Here is a 19,741-nt window from a genome sequence, read left to right as displayed (position 1 = left end):
GTCGAACTTCCAGAGCTGGAGCAGGACGTTCATCCTCTGCTGTGTCTTCTTGGTGATGGTGCTGATGTTGGATGTTCACTTCAGGTCCTGGGAGATAGTGGAGCCCAGGAACTTGAAGGACTCTACTGCTGATACAGTGCTGCTGAGTATAGTGAGGGGGCTCCTCCTGAAGTCCACTGTCATCTCGACTATTCTGAGCGTGTTCAGCTGCAGATTGTTGCGACCACACCACAGGTGTTTAGTTACAGCTTCAGCCTGTGAGTGTGACGGTGGCTCTGGCCAATAGACTGACTGCTGTTGCTCAAGGGCCTTTCACAGGTTCTATTCTGATTCAGTGTGTGATGTATCTAAAGGTCACTGTGCTTTAGTGACTTTCACTCATTGTGTCAATTGAAAATATTCGTCATAAGACGACCATTCCAGGTATGGTCTCAGTGAGCTGCAGCTGCCTGTGCTGTCTGTAGGCCTGAGGCACCCGTGGACACACTGAAAGAAGACTGAGAGACAGAGGAGCTCAGCACCACTATGCTGTGGATAAAAGTATGATGGATATGTATAAAACAAGGGTTTCAAGCAGTGGCCCCTGGCCCCCTTGTGGTTCATGAAGGCATTGCAGGTGGTCCCTGATCATCCAATCAATAATGTTGTTTCACTGTCGGAAGTACTGTACATCCTCTGCTGTGTCTTCATGGTGATGGTTGTCTTTTTCACAGACGATCAGGGGTGAGGGCCTTGGGGGCATAAAGGCTGCTGGTGGTGTATCTGAGGTGAGCTGGGTGATGGATGTTAAGTTCTGGCTCTCGAACCTTTCAGTGTTCTTTGGCATTTACAGGAAAACAAACAGTGACAGAGGGTGTGGGAATGAATGCCATCATGCTGCTCACATTTCAGGGGGTCGTGGCAGCTGCTGTGTGGCTCACACCACCACCCCTACTGCTGCTGCATAGCTGCACGTCACTTCACACAGTCCCACATCCAACACACAGCCATGTTGGCATTTATGGGCAGATACACTCACTTTATCAGATAAAACCTAAATAACATATAAACTCAATGTTCTCATCTTGTCTTGTAATTTTATTTTTTCTTGCCCTTCTTATTCTGACCATTATTTTCATTATCGATGAATCTGCTGGTTCATTTCACAGTTAATCTGGGACTTGTTTTATCTATAATGTGCCAGAAAATAAAAATGCCTAGCGGAAGTTCCTAAAGCCTGGGCGGGTCTATTTCCTCTTTTGTTCAGTTACTACAAAAGGCTGAGAAACCCATCAAATACAAGGGAGAAGCTGAAACCAGTGATTTCCTGGCATTTTGGCTGTTAAAAGGGTCATAAAACTATATAGCTATTGTCAAAATGGTTGCCTAATGGACTAATGACAGCTCATAGCTGCAAACACAACCTTTCAGTGTCCCATGTGCTGTATGAGCTGATTTTCAGCCCTGGTAACTGAGGAGATAGGAATATCCATTTGTATCTGATATGAGGGCCTTCAAACTCACATTGGTCAGCTTGTGAGCCAAGTCAAAGCTTCACTACCAAAAAACTTTAAATCTAAAGTTCAGCCTCTCAGGTCAATAATGAAAGAAGCAACGGTGACTCACCACAGGAGAGCAATATGAACAGGAACAAGATGTCCAGTGCTGCTAGCTGTAACTTCATGGCGAACTAGTTGGTGAGTGGTGAACAGTTTTTCTGCTGCTGACCCTCTGCTGACCACCTGACAGACAGGCAGCAACTGCAGAGACAAGCAGAGGAGAAAATAGAAAGGAGACAGCAGGCCCTCCGCTGTGTGAGGGGGACAGAGAGAGGAGGGGTAAGACACATTAACATCACCAAGACAAACATCTACAATGTAAAGTACATATCATACAGGTGCTACAACAAGTTTGTAAACATTGATTTTAAAAGAGGATTATCAGAAAGTTGGTTTTGTGTTTTTCAGTTAGATCCAATATTTGGTTATCACAGAAACACATGGCTGTGTTATCATCAGACTGTACTCCAGGCATTAGGTAGAGTAGGTTTAGCAGAAGTTGCTGGGTGGAGGCTGTCAGGCGTTGCTCATGGGTTGTTACAGTCTTCCTGAGACATCTGTTTGTCTTGGTGATGTTAATGTGTCTGACCCCTCCTGCACGGTATGTACCACCGTCAGATAGGAGAAGTGGCTGAAATCGAAAAATCCTACCAGTGGCTGGACAAAGCTGGACTGAAAGACAGCACAGAGGCACTAATCCTGGCAGCACAAGAACAAGCTCTAAGTACAAGATCAATAGAGACAGGGGTCTACCATACCAGACAGGACCCCAGGTGCAGGCTGTGCAAAGATGCCCCTGAGACAATCCAGCACATAACAGCGAGGTGCAAGATGCTAGCAGGCAGGGCATACATGGAACGCCATAACCACATGGCTGGCATAGTGTACAGAAACATCTGTGCTGAGTACAGGCTGGAAGTCCCAAAGTCAAAATGGGATACACCTCCAAAGGTGGTTGAGAATGACCAAGTTAAGATCCTGTGGGACTTCCAGATACAAACTGACAAACTGGTAATGGCAAACCAAACGGACATAGTAGTGGTGGACAAACAGAAGAAGGCCGTAGTGATAGATGTAGCAATCCCAAGCGATAGCAGCATCAGGGAGAAGGAACACGAGAAGCTCGAAAAATACCAAGGGCTGTTAGACTCAGTTCTTTAACTGAAAGCCCAAGAACAGAAAACAGAAGAGGACTGTATAAAATCAGTAGAAATGTATTCTCAGTCTAGTCACAGGTAAAGCAATACAGGGCTGGGTTCAGAGTGACAGAACTTCCGCAGGAACCTCGTCATCAAAGAGTGCCAGACTATTGTCTGTAGTTCCATTTATCTTCGTGGGTGGGAATCGCCCCGGACAGAGGTTGGACTTACACGTATCCTAATGCTATTGGCCATTGGCGTGAGCAGGCCAACCTCTGCTCACGTCAGCTTAGTAAATATGCTAATCAAATGGTGTGTGGAGTGTTGTAACTCAGGTGGTATCTTATCAAAAACACAAACATCTGGTCATCTTCAAAGTACAGACATCCTGTCTATAAAAACCCTAACAAACGAACAGTAAATACCAAGCAGTTTTAACAGTCCTCAATGCAATAGTAATACATATAAGTGTGGAATTAAAAAATAGGAAAAAAAACTTAAGTTCATATGACTCAAATGTTACAGGGCTGAAAGAAGAGTTAGAAAAGATGTGGAAGGTGAAGGCACAAGTGGTCCCCATGGTAAAAGGAACATTGGGGGCTGTGACCCCCAGACTGGGAGAGTGGCTCCAACAGATCCCAGGAACAACATCTGAGATCTCTGTCCAGAAGAGTGCAGTCCTAGGAACAGCTAAGATACTGCGCAGGACCCTCAAGCTCCCAGGCCTCTGGTAGAGGACCCGAGCTTGAAGGGAGGAATAAAAAGACTGTTCCAAAGTGGGGGGCGAGTGGGGGAAGTATTTACTTTTTTTTTTCTTTTTTCTAATGCACATTCCCTTGCTTGTTGATATGTATGTACACAATGAGAACCGCTGTACCAGAGTCAAATTCCTTGTGTGTCCAACACACCTGGCCAATAAAGTTGATTCTGATTCTACCTCATGCTCGTTGTAGTGGCCCTACGAGAATTTCCTCCACTTCAAAGGTTCCGTCGGTCAAGCATTGGTACAGAAGAAAATATTTACACCAATCAGATAACATTATGACCACTGTTTACATAGGAGTCAATGTGGCAGTTGGTTGGCACTCGTGTTACTCTGCAACTCACTGTGCATTTTCTGTGGATCCATTTGCTTCCACAGTTCTACTGTTAGGAAGAGCATAGATGTGTCTACAATTCAGTGAAAAACATATGCAAAAGGAATGAAAACTGTGGTCGTGAGGACAAGTTAGAGAGAATTTTTTAGACCAATTCAACAGCCTCACCACTCTAGGTGTGATATCACCACTACAGCACTGACTCCTTCTCTTCATAGAGACCAGTGTTCACTTCACCTGTCAGTGGTCATAATGTTATGCCTGATCGGTGTAAATACTCTATCTAAAGGAGACAGGGTTTGTGTGTAGAATATAATCCACTCATCATGTCACACCCTCCACAGCAGTAGGTGGCAGCATACACCTTTTAAGTTCGTCTGTAGACCGCCATTTAATGAAAAAGGAAGAAAAGTAAGTAGAAGAAGACAGTTCAGTTGTTTCCATCGTTCAAGTTTTTTTTATTAACATTAGATTTAATCAGTGGCAGTTTAAACGGGAAGCCGTAAAACGTGGTCTTATCTTTAACGAAGACTTTTAATAATTGTTTTTATCTTATTCACGTTTCTCTGGAGCGGGTGTAACGTTAACGGTAAGTTCAAGTACCAACTGGTAACGTTAACCTAACATGCGCTTAATCAGTGGTCGAAAGAAGGCGCACCGTTTTTCCCGTAGCATTTAAAACGATGGTTTTAATATAAGAGAACTGCTGCATCACACTAGTGTCAGCATTATATGAAGAACAAAAGCCGTAGCCTATAACTAACTAACTATCTATTACCGTTTTTTATCCTCATATAACCAGTAGCGTCAACAACCACGGACGCTAACTCAGCTTGGTATTGTTAATAAATTACTTTGGGATTTAGGCTATTGTTCACGTAAATACCCAAGTTACAACCCGACGACTTGTATTTAACTGGTGATCTCATTTAGATAAGCTCTCAAATGGTTGGCTATCGTACAAGTTAAGGTAATTTTTGGCAACTCTGGATTGTTATTAATGCGTTGAACATCTGTAGCACGGTTTATACTGTCCATTGAACCCGGGATTTTTGCGCCAGTTTTCCGGAACGCCTACCGTTCTGTATAGAATGTACCGACCCGGCATGGAGGTTCCTGTCGGCCACCCTCCTTCATATAAATCAGAATCAGCTTTATTGTACAGGGGTGTTTGACACGAGGAGTCCGACTTTACAGTGGCTCTCAGTTTAAATGTGCAATGTTATTGAAAGCTATTTTCCAGTTCTTTTAACCAGGAACTCAGAGAGACGAGGCAGTCCACTTGGATATAAAAAATCGTGCTGGTTTATTCAAAGGATCACAGGTAAAATTAACATTACACGTCCAGGTATCTTCTACCTTCAATACTGTGAGCAGGCAGACGAAGAAAGAAAGACCCTGAACCACAATAGGCCTATACATTTATCACTTCGGTTGGGCTAACCCCATTCTACACGGCAACGTCAAACCGTGGCGTCACCTGATATGCCAGCTTTACAACTGACCATAACAATAGTCAAAACATGGAGAGAATCAATGTGTGTGAGTGTTGATTAAGTGGTGTGTATCTAAAAACATTCTGACATGACATCTAGTGACATGTCATGACATTAAACATAAGAAAATATTATGATTACAATTACGGTTAAACATATCATAATAATAACAATAATCATCCTGCCTGCTGACAATCAAACTTTTCTATTTATCCTTGACCATAATGCACCCTGCATAAAACTCATGAGAATGACTAAGCATTTAACAACCTGAGCTAGACATCCTGTCTCCACTAAACATTTCTAATACAACAAGTATCTAACCAATATCTATCTGACTAAAAAAAATACCTAACATTATTCTGTAAAGCAACAAGTAGACAAGGTAAGACAGAGAACATGAAAAGAAAAAAGTATGGGCATTAGGAAAATAAAGTACAAATGGCTTACAATGTACACTTAAGACGGTATTTGATTCAGTGTAGGAGAGTCTAACACTGCAGCTCTCGTCACCCACTGCCCCCACATCTTCTTTTCCAGAGGTTTGTCGTTTTATGTCGACAATTAAAGGCCCATTCCCATTCTTTCTCATGGGAACAGAACAGAGTTTCTGATTGACAGAACCGTCTCGGTCCTATGTTATGGCTTTATAACAGCAAAAGAAAGTTACTTTCGGCTTTTCCCGTTTAGGGGTCGACACAGCAAATCCTCACACTAACGACTCGCATGTTGACATTTGGTACGTGTTTTACACCGGATGGCCTTCCTGAATGCGACCCCGACTCGAACCCGGGCCCTTAACCACTAGCCTACCAGGGGCGGCTTATGGCTTTATAACAGCAGTGAAGGATTTTTAATGGGGTTTCCAGTAGGACTAGGACTAGGGTTATTGAATGAAAGGGATTTTATTGGGCTTTCCCTGGCACTAGGACAGAGCAGCAGCTCTCACACTTAGTTTGTTGCTCTCTAAATATTTTATAGATGTAAGGATTAATGTTTCTCTCTAAACTAATCTTAGGAAGACCAGCAGTTCATCATCAGTTCCTACCACATTAAACTTGGCAAGTTTTACGCCGAATGCCCTTTCAGATAATGGCCAGTTTTTTAGAGTCACCCCTAATCATATCCTTCGATATGATCAGAAATCAGAAATTATGGTGGCTAACTTTCTGTCAAAGTGGGCGTGGCCAGAAGCCATAAGTGATGTCATAACTCCCAACTTCACACCTCAGTTTGACAGAGGTGGCACTTTATTACTTTCTTGCATCATATGAGTGATGTCTGGTTCACAGTTCTTTCTCTTTGCATTTTGCAGGAATGTTGCACATGTACAGTGTGTGTGTGACTGGTGTTTGATAGGATTAACATCTTCTGCCCCTTGGCTTTAAGGCCATGAGTTCCAACCTTAACATGGACACAACAGGAAGTCCAGAAAGCAGCCAACAGGTAATGCAGGCTCTAGTATGGGACCTCCAGGGGTCTTGGGCTGGGTTGTACCTGAGGAAAACCTTCATGCACACTTATTTGTCTTTCATCACTGTGAGGTGTTTCAGTGTATAGGACCTATAGAAAGATGCCTGTCTTTTCTGCTCTAAGCTCATCAGCTGGTCACTAAAGTTTTAAAAATGTCTCATCTATCTCATCCTTTATTAAACCCCCCCAGTGTGGCACCTGCAATGCCGCCTCCTTCAGCTGTTGGTGTGTGGACTGCCGTGAAGCTCTGTGTGCCGTCTGTGTTTCAGCTCATCGTAGAGTCTCAGTCACCAGATTTCACAAACTCCTTAACCAGCCGCCTGCAGGTCAGATAACTCTACTCAACAGGTTCCTTCACATTTAACTTTTTTTTTTTTAAAGGTGTATTACTAATGTTTCCCCACTGTCAGATAACCCCAGTGACAGTGGCACGGGACATGGTCTCTTTCAGCTTACCCCCCCTGTAAATTAGCCCCACCTTCCACCTAGCCAAGGTTAGAAGAAGAGGTTTTCCAGCCACCAGTAGTTATGTCAAACAGTCATGGAGGAGTTCTGGGCAGCTAACAGTCCAGATCCAGGATAATGTGAAATTGGCAACAAAATCATCGGGCTAACCTGTTGATCTACGTACGAAGAACACTCCCCGATCTCTCTTTGTTTTCTTGTGACTGTGCTGTTGCAGTGTTACTGATGTGTCTGTTTTTCTCTTCAGGAAGCATCTTAACTCCCCCCACCAAGTTCTGCAGACAGCACCCAACAGAACCGCTCAAACTGTTCTGTTTCACCTGTAACAAGCTCACCTGTAGAGACTGTCAGCTCATGACTCACATGAATCACAGGTAGACAGTGTGCTCATAACTTATCTGTATGTTGTGTACTTGGATAAGTTCATTTGCTTTGCACACATCCCATCCAGTAACTAATGGCAACAATGAAGGTGGTGCACTCAGATCTCCAAAACGCAATCTATGCGGTGTGAGAGCCTGGTGGAGCAGTTTAACCAGAGCTCGATCAGTGGCTCTGTCCACAGTGACACTGTTCTCAACCTGTGGAGCTGGTTGCTGGAAACAGACGACCTCATGTTTCCTGAGTTGGAAACCTGCCCCCAAGTGTGGCGATGTGGTTCACTGGGGGGGTTTAATAGCTGGTGGACAGTGGAGGTCTACGGCTCAGAGCGATAAGCTGAACCAGGGTCTAGACTCACATTACAGTGAGGACACCACATTCATCTGGTGCTGCTGGTCTCTGGGTGGGGTTTGTGCACAGTAGCACACACATACAGAATTACCGGACGTGACTGTCAGGGTGGGGAAACTCTCAAGCTAAAGCTTGACAGATGTGGCTTAGGGGAAAAGTTTAGCGTGCGTTCCTCCGCTGACCTTTAATCTAGTTGTAAACTGTGCTAATCAACAAGCCGATGTTCTAAAGAGGATCCAAACAAAAGCAACTAGTCTGAAAGATATATTCACGACATTAAAGATAAGACACTGCCTATGTCAGTCCCGGGGCTGTTCATGAAGAGAATTTAGGAGGTTTCTCCTGAAGGTTTGTTATAGGGTCTATCTGTACATTGTAGGATGCATCGCCTGTAACACTTCTGCATACAACTAGGGTGTTCACATACTGTACAGAGGGTGGGCGGTGGGCTTCAGAATCACCTGCATTTTGTCATCCTCCCCCTCTCCCAGTGTGACCAGCTTTGCTCCAGTCACAGACTCAGCCTTCTTAATGACTTTAGTATAAGTTCTAGTGGTATAAGTTCTTTCTAGACTGAGGAAGCCCGTTACTGGCAGGCCCCTTAAAGGTGGAGACGCACATTAAGGGCTGGGACTCCCAAATCTACCAGGCTTAGATCCTAGTACAAGTTTGGACCTTTGGCACAGTGAGGGGCTCAGAGGAAAAGGATACGACCGAGGACCAAATAAAGCACTTTACTGCTGGCAGGTAATTACTGCAGAGACCATGGACTGTGTTTCACATTGCAAAGCAGAGCTGCATCTTTTGAAGCTTATAGAGCATTTTAGACAAGTCTAATGCAAGTATAGTTTGTTATAGGGTCTATCTGTACATTGTAGGATGCATCGCCTGTAACACTTCTGCATACAAGTAAGGTGTTCACATACAGTACAGAGGGTGGGCGGTGGGCTTCAGAATCACCTGCATTTTGTCATCCTCCCCCTCTCCCAGTGTGACCAGCTTTGCTCCAGTCACAGACTCAGCCTTCTTAATGACTTTAGTATAAGTTCTAGTGGTATAAGTTCTTTCTAGACTGAGGAAGCCCGTTACTGGCAGGCCCCTTAAAGGTAAATTCCTTGTATTTTTTTTTTTTTTTAAATACAATAAAGTTTATGCTTACTTATCAATACATATGCAGTCACATCACCTTCAATTTTTGCTTTAAGAAAATTTTATAAACCATGTATAAGCAATATTGGCTGTGGTAACAAAATGTCTGATCCAGGCAGAACAGTAGGAATATCCTCGGAGATTAGAAGCAGGACAGTCGTACAGTAAAATGGGGCGGGCAGATGAACTGCAGGGGGTGTCCATTCCCAGCAAAGTTTGTGTTCCACCAGTGGGCGGGGGGACAGGAGCCTTGCAGTGTACTGACCCATTATGGGGTCAGAAGTGATGGTCAGTGACAGCTGCCATTCACTGTGCGTGAGACTGAGACCCACCTGGTGTGGTGTTGTGTTTCAGGCTGCGGGACATTGCTGAGTGTGAGTCTCTGATGAAGTCTGAGATGAAGCATTCATACACCATTTTTCTAGAACTCCTGAGAGGAAGGATGGAACAGCTGATCAAAGTTATCCAGGTAACTTCCTTTACACATCAAGTGTGTCTTCTCTTACACATATTCAGCTGTGGACCCAGCCTAGATCGTAGAGGCTTCTTGGTGTCACATGGAAAAACCTGCTAATAAATGGCAGAATTTCTCCTCAAACACAAAGTCAAAGCTGAAAACATAGGGCCAACAAAATCTGAAAGCAGATGCTGAGATAGAGTCCCAACACATTTTGACTGCCATTGGCAAGTATACAGTGCTGCTGCAGCACATGAGCTGAGCGATACCTAGTCCCAGCTCTGTGACTCAAGTATTACATGCATGACTCACAGAGCTGATCCACCATGAGCATTCAAAATTGAAGCTTGTTTCATAGCACTCACCCAAAATCTGAAGGTATTTCCCACTTCTTCATAAACTCTTCTGAAATGAAATCAGAAATCACCTGGTCCTGCCCAGGACAATTAAATTTTGTCACTTCTTTGGAGGATAGGCTTGGCTTTACTGAAAAGGTAAGATGGTGACGGGAAATGGTGTTTGTTTCACTGCTGCCAAAGGTCGAGCCCAGCGCTGCCAGTGGTTGGTTAAACTACTCTCAAATTCTACTACTTTTGCAAAGTGCGGTAACCTGTGTGAATGGTCGGTCATACCTGGCCACTGGCGGCACTCTGCTCTTCGGCAGCAGCGAGAGAGATGTCATTTCCTGTCAACATCTTAACTTTTCAGCAGAGCCAAGTCTGTCCTGTTCCATCAGTCCTACTGAACATTGGACTAAAAACACTGATGCCCTGTAAAAGAAGGGCCAGAGCTGCCTCCACTTGTTGAGGAGACTGAGGTCCTTTGGTGTGCGGGGGGCACTCCTTCTGACTTTTTATGATACTAGAAGGATGCTGGTAAAACTAACATCCATCATGCATAACCCCTCCCATCCCCTGCACCACACAGTGGTGGCTCTGAACAGTTCTTTTAGCACGAGCCTGTTACATCCCCAGTGAAAGAAGGAGCGTTACCACAGGTCATTCCTCCCCACAGCCATCAAACTGTACAATGCATCACTGCAGGGATAAGATAGGTGAAATTATGAGGGAGTATGTGATAATCTACTGAGGTGCAATACTCAAATCCTGGGGTAAAATGCATGGTTAATATCCACATATGTAAATTCTGTTCTTGATTATTTAAATACTTGATTCTGTATATTTTTGAGTTGGAATTTATCAGGATGTGTGTGTGGTGTTTGTTCTCATGGTGTTATGCTGTCTGTTCTCTGTTGCTCTATTGTGTGATTGTTTCTCATGGTGTTATGTTTGTTCTCCATTGCTGCTGAAACACTGAAATTTCCCCATTGATCGATCAATAAAGTACCTACCTACCTACCTTACTAACATGCAGTTCCTTTTAACATGTGCTTGTGTAGTTTTTATTTGCCATTTTCCTGTGGGTTGGATACATGGCAGATGCACATGCAAGAGTAGCCAGTAATTCCCTCACTGTCTCTTATTTGCTAGAGTTTTGGACCACAGTTTTCCCTTTTTCCAAAGTGTGTCTGTAGGCTCCTCAGTGTGTTTGGACAGCCACTGCTCCCTATGTGCGGGTGAACATGCATACAAGAAAGAGCCTCTCAAGCTGTGCCCCAGATGTTACACAGGCTTGGGTCCTGAGCTCAGGGCAGAGGAAACTCTGAGCTACAGATGTTTGCAGGTCTCACTCAGGAGCGTAGCAGAAGTTAAATAACACAAGAGCTAAGTGAGAGGTAGAAATGACGACTTGTGTGCTTTGCACCCCTGGAAGCTAAATGGTTTTCACTTTTAAGCTCACATTGTTGGGTACATACATTTACAGGGTTATCGTTTACATATTGACTCAGGATGGCTGATGATGATTCACTTTCATTCGCCATGTATCTGAGCTGCTGTATGTGAATCTGTTTGTTCTGAGCAGAAAGTGAACGAGACAGAGCGTGAGGGGATTCAGAAGAGGATGGCGAAGCTGAAGCAGCTGCAACAGGTTCAACAGTTGGTGAATGAAACTGCTGAGAAAGCCAGAAACATTAGTGACCTGCCGAGCCTGCTTGTTTACACAGCACTGGTAAGATGTTTGATAGTCTGTTGGTAAAGGGGAGGATTTTTACTTTTCACTCAAGGCCAAAACTGCATTTGGAGCTGTTTGATAAATCCAATCTAGGTGTTTGTCCATGTTAGTGGAAAAACCTGTCCAGGATTGTGTTTGAACAAGCAGACAGGGAGAGAGAGAAGCCTAATGCAGACACAGGCTGGGTGCTAATGCTAAACTGTTTACACAAGGAAAACAGGCTTACTTTTAGTCCAGGCAGAACAAACAGCATAGGGAGCACCACATGAATCCAAAACGGATTGAATGTGTAGACGAAGAGCAAAGGCTTCTTGCATGAAACTGCATCACATGAACATCATAGGTAGTACCATACTACTACACCTGCCTGTATGGTACTCATAAGTTAAGTTAGGGTTTTGAGACTGTCCTGCCAGGCAGCACACTGTGTTCACCTGCTGGTTGTGTTGGGCTGCACCCAGCCTCAGACTCCTGTTTCTGTGCTTTGAACTGATGCTACTGAACAGAGCAGAGACAGAACCTGCTGGATCTGTTGTCCCTTTTCTCAGATTGACTCTCAGTTGAAGGATCTACCAGAACAGGACCTGTCCCCACCTCAAACCATGGCTAAGATGAGGGTTGTCACTGACAAACAAGCCCTGGAGACCATTTTTAACTTGGGTAAGTTGAACACTTAAGCCCCTTTCAGACCTCCACCACTAGCCAGAGATTTGCTCATCACATAGGCGTCACTGTTGGTGGCAGTGTAACCTGGTTGGACTTAGTCAAATAGGCTGTGGACACACGTCTGAATTGTAGTGGTCCAGTTGCTGGTAAGTAACATTTCTCTGTTTCATTGCTGTGTTCTCCTCAATGCTGCTCCTTCTCTTCATTCACTCTCTGCCTAGCTTGATCACCGCCTCTCGCTCTGTGGCATATATTTCAGGCAGGCAGTGAAATTTGGGCATAGAGATGAAAAGAACGTTTCATCACTAGCTAGTATAATGTTTATTTTGAACAGGTAGAGAGAAGGTACAGTTTAGCAGCTAATGAGCTAATTCAAAATGGCTGGAAATTGGGTTGACATGGAAATCAAAGGACTGCTCACCCTCCATGCACAGGACAGTGTGTCTGCCTTGCATGAATCCTGTGGCTGTGCCCGGCTAGGTCCTGCTATGTTTGAACAAAGCCTTGCCAGGAATTTTACACACAGCAGTTCTGTCTGAACGCCTAAAAAGCAACTGCTGCATGGCTGCATGTATCCCGCACATTCCCAGGGACCATGTCTGAAAGGAGCTTTAGGAACAACTGTGCACCTGCTCCTTTGTGCAGCAGTACAATGCCTACACTCACATCAAACACCAGATGGGGGACAAAACTATTGCACAGAGTAGATTTATAGTATGTAACCACATGTATATGCAGGGTCTTCTATAGGAACCCTCCTTGTCCATCTGGAATGGCTTATGTGAAGGGGTCCTTCTTGTCCTGGCGTCTGACTCATCCTGTCATGTGCACAGACCTGGTGTCATATTCTCATCATAAAGTCATCCGCATTTTAAGCAGCAGTCAGTCTGTTGCTCTGGTGTGTCTGTCTAAGCGGACTCGGACAGCATCACATGCTACTTTTTGATTGGCTCTGAATATCCTGATGTAATGATGACAAACTAAGGTGGCAGCTGATTGGTTGTATCAGTGGCTGACACTTCCTTGTTTTGCTTTCCAGGTGAACTAGAAGTTTTATGGATCCCCTTCAGTGTGTCAGCAACCTCCAGTCAGGACACAGAAACTCCAGCCACTGCCTCCTCATCCTCCACCACTACTTCTGCCAACCCAGCATCCGTCTGGAAGCCCCTCCCCCAAACTGGGACCTCCACTGACTCTGATTCAGCTGTTGCAGAGAATCCTGTCTCTGTATCACTGAAGTCCTCGTCCCATCAGGTGCCTCTTCCATCCTCTTCTTCACTGTGCTCCACCTCTTCCTCTTGCCCCTCCTCTGCCACCCTTTCCACCCCCACCTACTATACACGTAATTGCACTCAGTTGAGCCTTCCTGCCTCTTCCTGCCGGGAGCTAAACCAACCCAGTGTTCCTGTTACCGCGACCAGTAGACTCGCCTCTTCGCAGCCTGGCACGTCTCCGTCCTCCTTGGCTCTGAAGACTTTATCTCACATGAAGATGAAGCAAGACCAGATGTTGCTGCAGATAAAGCCTTCCAAGCCAGTTTCTACCTCACTGACCCCGCAGCCGGCCATACCTAGCCCCCCCCTGTTAGCTGATCCATCTGCATCCTGTGCTGTCCTCAGTGTTGTCCCACAGTCTCTGCCTTCCCAGGTTCTTGTGACCAGTGTTCCTGTTACCACGGCCAGTAGACTCACCTCCCCGCAGCCTAACACGTCTCCGTCTTCCTTGGCTCTGAAGACATTATCTCACATGAAGATGAAGCAAGACCAGATGTTGCTGCAGATAAAGCCTTCCAAGCCAGTTTCTACCTCACTGACCCTGCAGCCGGCCAAACCTAGTCCCCCCCTGTTAGCTGATCCATCTACGTCCTGTGCTGTCCTCAGTGTTGTCCCACAGTCTCTGCCTTCCCAGGTCCTCGTGACCAGTGTTCCTGTTACCATGACCAGTAGACTCGCCTCCTCCCAGCCTGGCACGTCTCCGTGTTCCTTGGCTCTGAAGACATTATCTCACATGAAGATGAAGCAAGACCAGATGTTGCTGCAGATAAAGCCTTCCAAGCCAGTTTCTACCTCACTGACCCTGCAGCCGGCCATACCTAGTACCCCCCTGTTAGCTGGTCCATCTACGTCCTATGCTGTCCTCAGTGTTGTCCCACAGTCTCTGCCTTCCCAGGTACTGGTGACCAATACCCAGACTGTGTACCAGCTGTCCCTGCCCCTCACTCTCACCTCAGTTGTACCACAGTTTGCCCTGCAGCTTCCCAGTTCAGTCGTGTCCTACACCTTACCTAGGATCACCTACCCTCAACAGCATAAATGTAGCAGCCTGATGGAAAATGCTGTCCCAGGACAGTCTAGTCCAGCCTCTGTCACTTGTGAGATACCTCCTGTGGTTACTGCAGGAAACTGTACCTATGAAGGGCAGAGGCACGTGGTGCTGCAGAACCACAAGCAAACATCAGCCGACTATTCAAGTCCTGTGGTTCCCACTGGGCCCTTGTCCGCCTTGCAGGGTCTCGTCAATGACATTAGGACTCAGTTGTTCCCTGTGAAGCAAGACCGGCACAGTCACGTGGTGAAGGCAGCGGCGGACTCTGCCTGTGATCACGGTGTTCAACAGGTGGAGGCGAAGCAGCAGGACCCTGCAGAGAACGAGCCAACCTCTACCATGAGTGAAGAACCTCAACTCACAGGGAAACTGCCTGAATGTGAAATGACAGAGTGCGACACTGAAGAACTGAGCTCTGTGACTGGACAGCAGGACTCCAGTCTCAGCGAATGGCAGCCCAGAGTGATTCTATTCAGACTGCCTTTGTCCCTGCCCCCACCTGGACGTCCCCTCCCTAGCTTTCGTGTGCTCCCTGGTGACAATGAAGATGAGATCTACCTGGAAGAGATGAGCAATGACTCTCAGGTAGGAGTTTGTCTGTCAGGGTTAACAAATATAGCAGGTAAGGTGAAGGCATACAGGTGAGATTGCTGTGGCTCTGCTATGTTTCAGTCCAACGCTAGTGATGTCTCTGACTGTGGGGAGCTGCTGTCACCTCAGGAGTCTCCTGTGGCCCTGCAGATAGTTTCCTGCTCTGCCTGTGGATCTGCCAATGCTTCAATAATCTGCCTGTCCTGCGGTCGGGGGTACCACCGAACCTGTCATGTTCCCCCCATCGGACCCGACATCTGGTAAGAATCAGAAGCTTGTTTCAGATCGCTATATTATTAATAGTTTTATTTGATATTTCATTATGTGGATTTTCTTTTTTATTTTTTAGGTTGTTTGTTTTAGCTTCTTTGATTGTGAAGTAATTGGTAGCTCTGACAGCTGATTGTAAATACTTAGTAATAATCTTTTTTTTTTTATGTGACCTTAATGTGAAAATTGCCAACCAAAAGTCTGGTGTTGCACAGGAAATGAAAAACCAAACAGCCTGGTGCGTGCGCCTGAAACCTCTGTCCACTGTGCCTGCAAAATGTTCTGGGGGAACAGACAGGCGTCTGTCCGATCTGTGTTAGAAGAGACAGAAATGCATGATAATGAACATTAAGTAAACTTGAGGGTTCGGCATAATGATTGTCAGTATTGATCATAACAGATTCAACCCATCAAACCCACTGTAAGAATTTCTGTCATTTTTTCTTTTTTGTAGACAGTGGAGGTCAGAGGTCACTAGGGCTGGGGGTTATTCCAGAATTTACTGTTATTGACACCTTGACTTCGATACCAGTTCCTAGACAATTTTTTTTTTTTTGTTGATAATTTTAACAGGAAAAAAAACCAAAAACATTTTGCTACACTGGTTTTATTTTTGTCCCTTGGCTGTGCAGATTCTCAGTCATCCAGGTCATAGTAAACTGAAAAAAAATCAACTGGACTTGGTTTTAGGTCGAAGACGTTTCACCTCTCATCCAAGATGCTTCATCAGTTTCACATTGTTCCTTGGCATTTTTGTGCACTCAAAGCAGTTTCATAACATAAGAAGTAAATGTATTTACCACAGCCTGAAGCTCTGTTAACATTAATGTCAAATAAAAATGTAGAAAAGCATTTTTCAATACTCGACATTGTTCGATACTCGATGGTACTGAAGTAAATCAATCAATGCCATAAAGGTATGGAAGTTCGATACCCAGCTCTAGTGCTGCTCCCCTACAGAGAAACAGGCCTTTACTTTCACTTGAGCTCTTTCAGATCAGGCTCGCTAAGACGCCTCTGTCCCCACATCTGCTCTGATGGTCAGAGCAGCACCCCGAGGCTGTTTTGAATGCATGTTGACACTTTGATCTTTGTCCTATGGGGCACAGTGTCTCTCACAGTTGTAGCCATTCACAGTCTTTCTAATCCAGCAGGGACACTCAGGAAAATGTCATCATTATTTATTATAGCTGAAAAGCTGGTTTAGGTTGGATTAGATTTTTCTTAGAATTTCTCCTGTGACTTTACGTGCAAGGGCAAGTAACACTTTTCTTTTGAATACAGAGTTTAATTGCAAACTGTGTTAAATTGTAGAGACATTTTCTGTTTATGTTGGACTTTTAATTTGAAACATGTACCGGAAGTGATGTTTTATTAAAAAAAAAAACAGCTTTGGAGCTCAGACCAACTTTATCTGCTGCCCTGTCCATCCCTCCTCTTTGTCTTCCAGGTCAGAGTGGGTCTGTTCCTTGTGCCAGGACCTGTCGGACCCATCGGACCCCTACAGCTCGGAGAGACCCCAGAGACCACCTAGTCCCTGTCTCAGTGTGCTGGAGCAGAGGGTCAGAGTCCACACATTTGTAACATTCAGAAAAATCCACTCCTACCCATTCAGTCTTTGCACCAGATACTCCCTCATGTTTATCTTCTGCTTGGCTGGCTTGTGTGAACTGTTGTGTGTTTTGTGTGTGCCAGAGGTGTGAGAGTCTGCTGTTGTACCTGAAGATTGAAGGCTGCAGTCGACTGTCTCAGGTCAGTTGATCACCTGACTGCTTGTTGTGCAGTGGCATTCCACCTGTGTGTCAGCAGCTCACTGGCTGAGCTCAGGGCTTGCAGCAGTAGTAGATCCACCAAGTGGTGCTCCAACAGAACTTTCCATAATCTGATCAGATGTATTCTTTGTCCTCGTTTTCAGTCTAGACATGTCTGGTCTCGTCTGAAGGTGATCTCAGAACGTCTGACCCTGCAGCGCTCTCCTCCCTATCTGGCATCCGCAGAGTTCATCTCTGATGTCTGGAGTGTGCTCAGGCAGGCATCGTTCTCACAGGTACCTGGAACTGGAAACCAGTGTATGACAGGGATCTCTGTACCTAAACCCTGCATACTCATCAGAACATTTCTGGTCCACATCTGCACCAAAACCACTGAGTTTAGTCCCAGTGCAACTTGAGCTAAGCTGCACCAGCCCCCACCTGGGTCCTTCAAACACTAGTGTGGCCACATTGTGAGAGCCAGGAGCCCTTATTGATTATACTAATTAATCAGTAATTGGTTTACATTACAGTGTTGCAAAACTCTCTTCAGTACAGAAATAGCCCATACAACTCTGTCATTCCTCATCACTGTTTGTTGGTGAAAGTTTCTGATTGGTTCTCTGAATTGTCACTTCCCTCATTTTCCCAGGACGACGACGTGTTGAACAAACTGCGGGAGAGTTTTCAGATCAGGTCAGTAAAAATGTTGCGTTCAAAGCTTCATTCTTCGCTGCTGACACCACCACACAGAGGAGGGGACTGCACAGATCCACAGCAGCTGCAGAGACCAGACACAGCGAGCAGCACTCGGTCCAAACTGAAGGAGACCAGGAAGAGGCTGAGAGAGTTCCTGACCTGGACTTCAGAAGCCAAGAGGATGAAGAAAGACGAGATGGGGAAGTGAGAACGAGGGGAAAGTGGCTCCAGACGGCCTGCGCCTGTTCAGCTGTCGTCTTTCATATCAGAAACAGGAGGAGACGTCACCTGACCTGTCATTTCACTGTGAATGAATGAATAAACACAGGTGACTTCACAGTTTCCTTTTCCTCTAATGAAGACCTGCCAAAGTTTTAGAAGGTGAAGCTGCTGACTTTAAATGTCGTGTGTCAAACATGCAACCCTGAGACTTGAAGCTGCTGACTTTAAATGTCGTGTGCCAGACATGCAACCCTGAGACTCAAACAAACAGTGAATCTACAGTGGATGTTCCATGCAGTGACTGCACAGTGGAGCTGTTTGTTAGAAACAGACGGCCTCCCATGTTTCCTTGGGGGGGGTCTACAGCACAGAGCAATAAGCTCATGGACTCACACATTACAGTGAGGACACCACATTCACTGGTGCTGCTGTTGTCTGGACGGGGTTTGTGCACAGTGAGATAGAGAAAATCACTGGGGATAATGTGCAGTAAAAACATTTGTGAATCTGCAGCTGATCAGGAGCGAGACATCACGAATGTTTACAGGCTGATCAGCTGTGACATGGCCAGTAAATAAATCAGAAACGTGGACTGTGCATCATGCAGCGACTTCACGCAGATTTCAGATGCCTTCACTTTTTGCACATTTTTCTGTGCCTGAATTTACTTTGTAAAAGAGAGATTTCACTATGTAATCAGTTCATTTATCCTGGGTTAAAAAGCTTAGCCTGATGGGCAGTGGGTTTTCTGAGTGGTCCTTTAACAGTACCGGTTGTGGCTGTGGCAGTATTGCAGGGAGGTGTGCTTTCCCACGAGCTGCCACACAGTTGGCGTTAAACTGGCCCCTCAGGACCTTTTGGCTTTCTTATCTGCAAAAGTCAGTGGGCAAATTATTCAGCTTGTCTCTGTCCTGAATGAGCAGTGTGAAATGTTGCTCATCAATAAACTGGTGCAACAAACTGAACATGGTATCTCTGTTTTCTTGGGCTTAAACATCACATCTGCATCATTGTGGTTGTGGGTCAGTTTCTAAATGAAGCTTGGTTCGGTCTGCAGCTCAAGCAGACTCTGGAGGTCCACATAGTGCACTCGAGGTCCTGCTGGGCTCAGAGACCCGCGACCCCTCAGACTTGTGAGCACGGCTTGAGAGCAGCTGGGATTAGAGTCCTCAGACCGTGATGGATTCACACACACTCACTGATCACATCAACACTGACCAACCACAGATCCCACCCCCACAGAGGACTAGATAAAGACCCAGCCAGAAACCCCCTGCAACAGCCACAGTCCAGATGGTGGTGGAGTTGAAGAGTTTGTTGGAGGGGATGGAGGAACCAGCCACGAGTGGAGGCAAACATCCTGCTGCTGAGATCCCCCAGTGTCAGCAAGTGTGGTGAGAAAACCTGTTTACAGTACCACTGTTTCTCAAGTACTCCATGATGTACAGTTTGAGGTACTCTGAAGATTACCATGTTCTAATGTTACTGTATTTTTCACTTCACTGAATTCATTAGTTACTGTAGAAACGGCTGTTTCCACTGCAAAATGTGAGTAAACCGCTGTAAAACCGGGGAGCACACAGAAACTAGTAATACCA

General features: G+C 45.4%; 3 protein-coding genes across 3 annotated transcripts in view; 2 read left to right on the top strand and 1 right to left on the bottom strand.

Moving 5' to 3' along the window:
- The window catches only part of chrnd (cholinergic receptor, nicotinic, delta (muscle)), an 11,361-nt gene extending 9,658 nt beyond the window's left edge, over nt 1-1,703 (bottom strand). Inside the window, exon 1 of the mRNA XM_020618870.1 lies at nt 1,606-1,703. Coding sequence (XP_020474526.1) covers nt 1,606-1,663 — 58 coding nt within the window. The 5' untranslated portion in view covers nt 1,664-1,703. The remainder of the gene's footprint in view (nt 1-1,605) is intronic.
- Nucleotides 1,704-6,585: 4,882 nt separating this feature from the next.
- Nucleotides 6,586-7,586, top strand: LOC109970863 (transcription intermediary factor 1-beta-like). The gene is made up of 3 exons (XM_020618715.1): nt 6,586-6,716; nt 6,934-7,069; nt 7,456-7,586. The coding sequence occupies exons 1-3, from the start codon at nt 6,663-6,665 to the stop codon at nt 7,584-7,586; spliced, it is 321 nt and encodes a 106-aa protein (XP_020474371.1). The 5' UTR covers nt 6,586-6,662.
- Nucleotides 7,587-8,596: 1,010 nt separating this feature from the next.
- On the top strand, nt 8,597-18,351 carry LOC109970933 (uncharacterized protein PB18E9.04c-like). Its single transcript, XM_020618869.1, has 10 exons — nt 8,597-8,687; nt 9,444-9,558; nt 11,470-11,616; nt 12,168-12,279; nt 13,325-15,195; nt 15,283-15,461; nt 16,922-17,033; nt 17,167-17,223; nt 17,387-17,518; nt 17,875-18,351. The coding sequence occupies exons 2-10, from the start codon at nt 9,475-9,477 to the stop codon at nt 18,127-18,129; spliced, it is 2,949 nt and encodes a 982-aa protein (XP_020474525.1). The 5' UTR covers nt 8,597-8,687; nt 9,444-9,474; the 3' UTR covers nt 18,130-18,351.
- The last annotated feature ends 1,390 nt before the right edge of the window (nt 18,352-19,741 follow it).

This window comes from Monopterus albus, unplaced genomic scaffold, assembly GCF_001952655.1.
Source record: "Monopterus albus unplaced genomic scaffold, M_albus_1.0 scaffold209.1, whole genome shotgun sequence".
Taxonomy (NCBI): Eukaryota; Metazoa; Chordata; class Actinopteri; order Synbranchiformes; family Synbranchidae; genus Monopterus; species Monopterus albus.
Note: the sequence above shows the minus strand (reverse complement) of the source record. Positions and strands in the feature narration are given on the sequence as shown.

Excerpts from the sequence above, each read along its gene's own strand:
- LOC109970863 (XM_020618715.1), top strand. The coding sequence starts at position 6,663 with ATGAGTTCCAACCTTAACATGGACACAACAGGAAGTCCAGAAAGCAGC. Across the intron at positions 6,717-6,933 it reads GTCCAGAAAGCAGCCAACAG|TGTGGCACCTGCAATGCCGC; the intron begins GTAATGCAGGCT and ends AAACCCCCCCAG. Across the intron at positions 7,070-7,455 it reads CCTTAACCAGCCGCCTGCAG|GAAGCATCTTAACTCCCCCC; the intron begins GTCAGATAACTC and ends TTTTCTCTTCAG.
- LOC109970933 (XM_020618869.1), top strand. The coding sequence starts at position 9,475 with ATGAAGTCTGAGATGAAGCATTCATACACCATTTTTCTAGAACTCCTG. Across the intron at positions 9,559-11,469 it reads AGCTGATCAAAGTTATCCAG|AAAGTGAACGAGACAGAGCG; the intron begins GTAACTTCCTTT and ends TGTTCTGAGCAG. Across the intron at positions 12,280-13,324 it reads GGAGACCATTTTTAACTTGG|GTGAACTAGAAGTTTTATGG; the intron begins GTAAGTTGAACA and ends TTTGCTTTCCAG.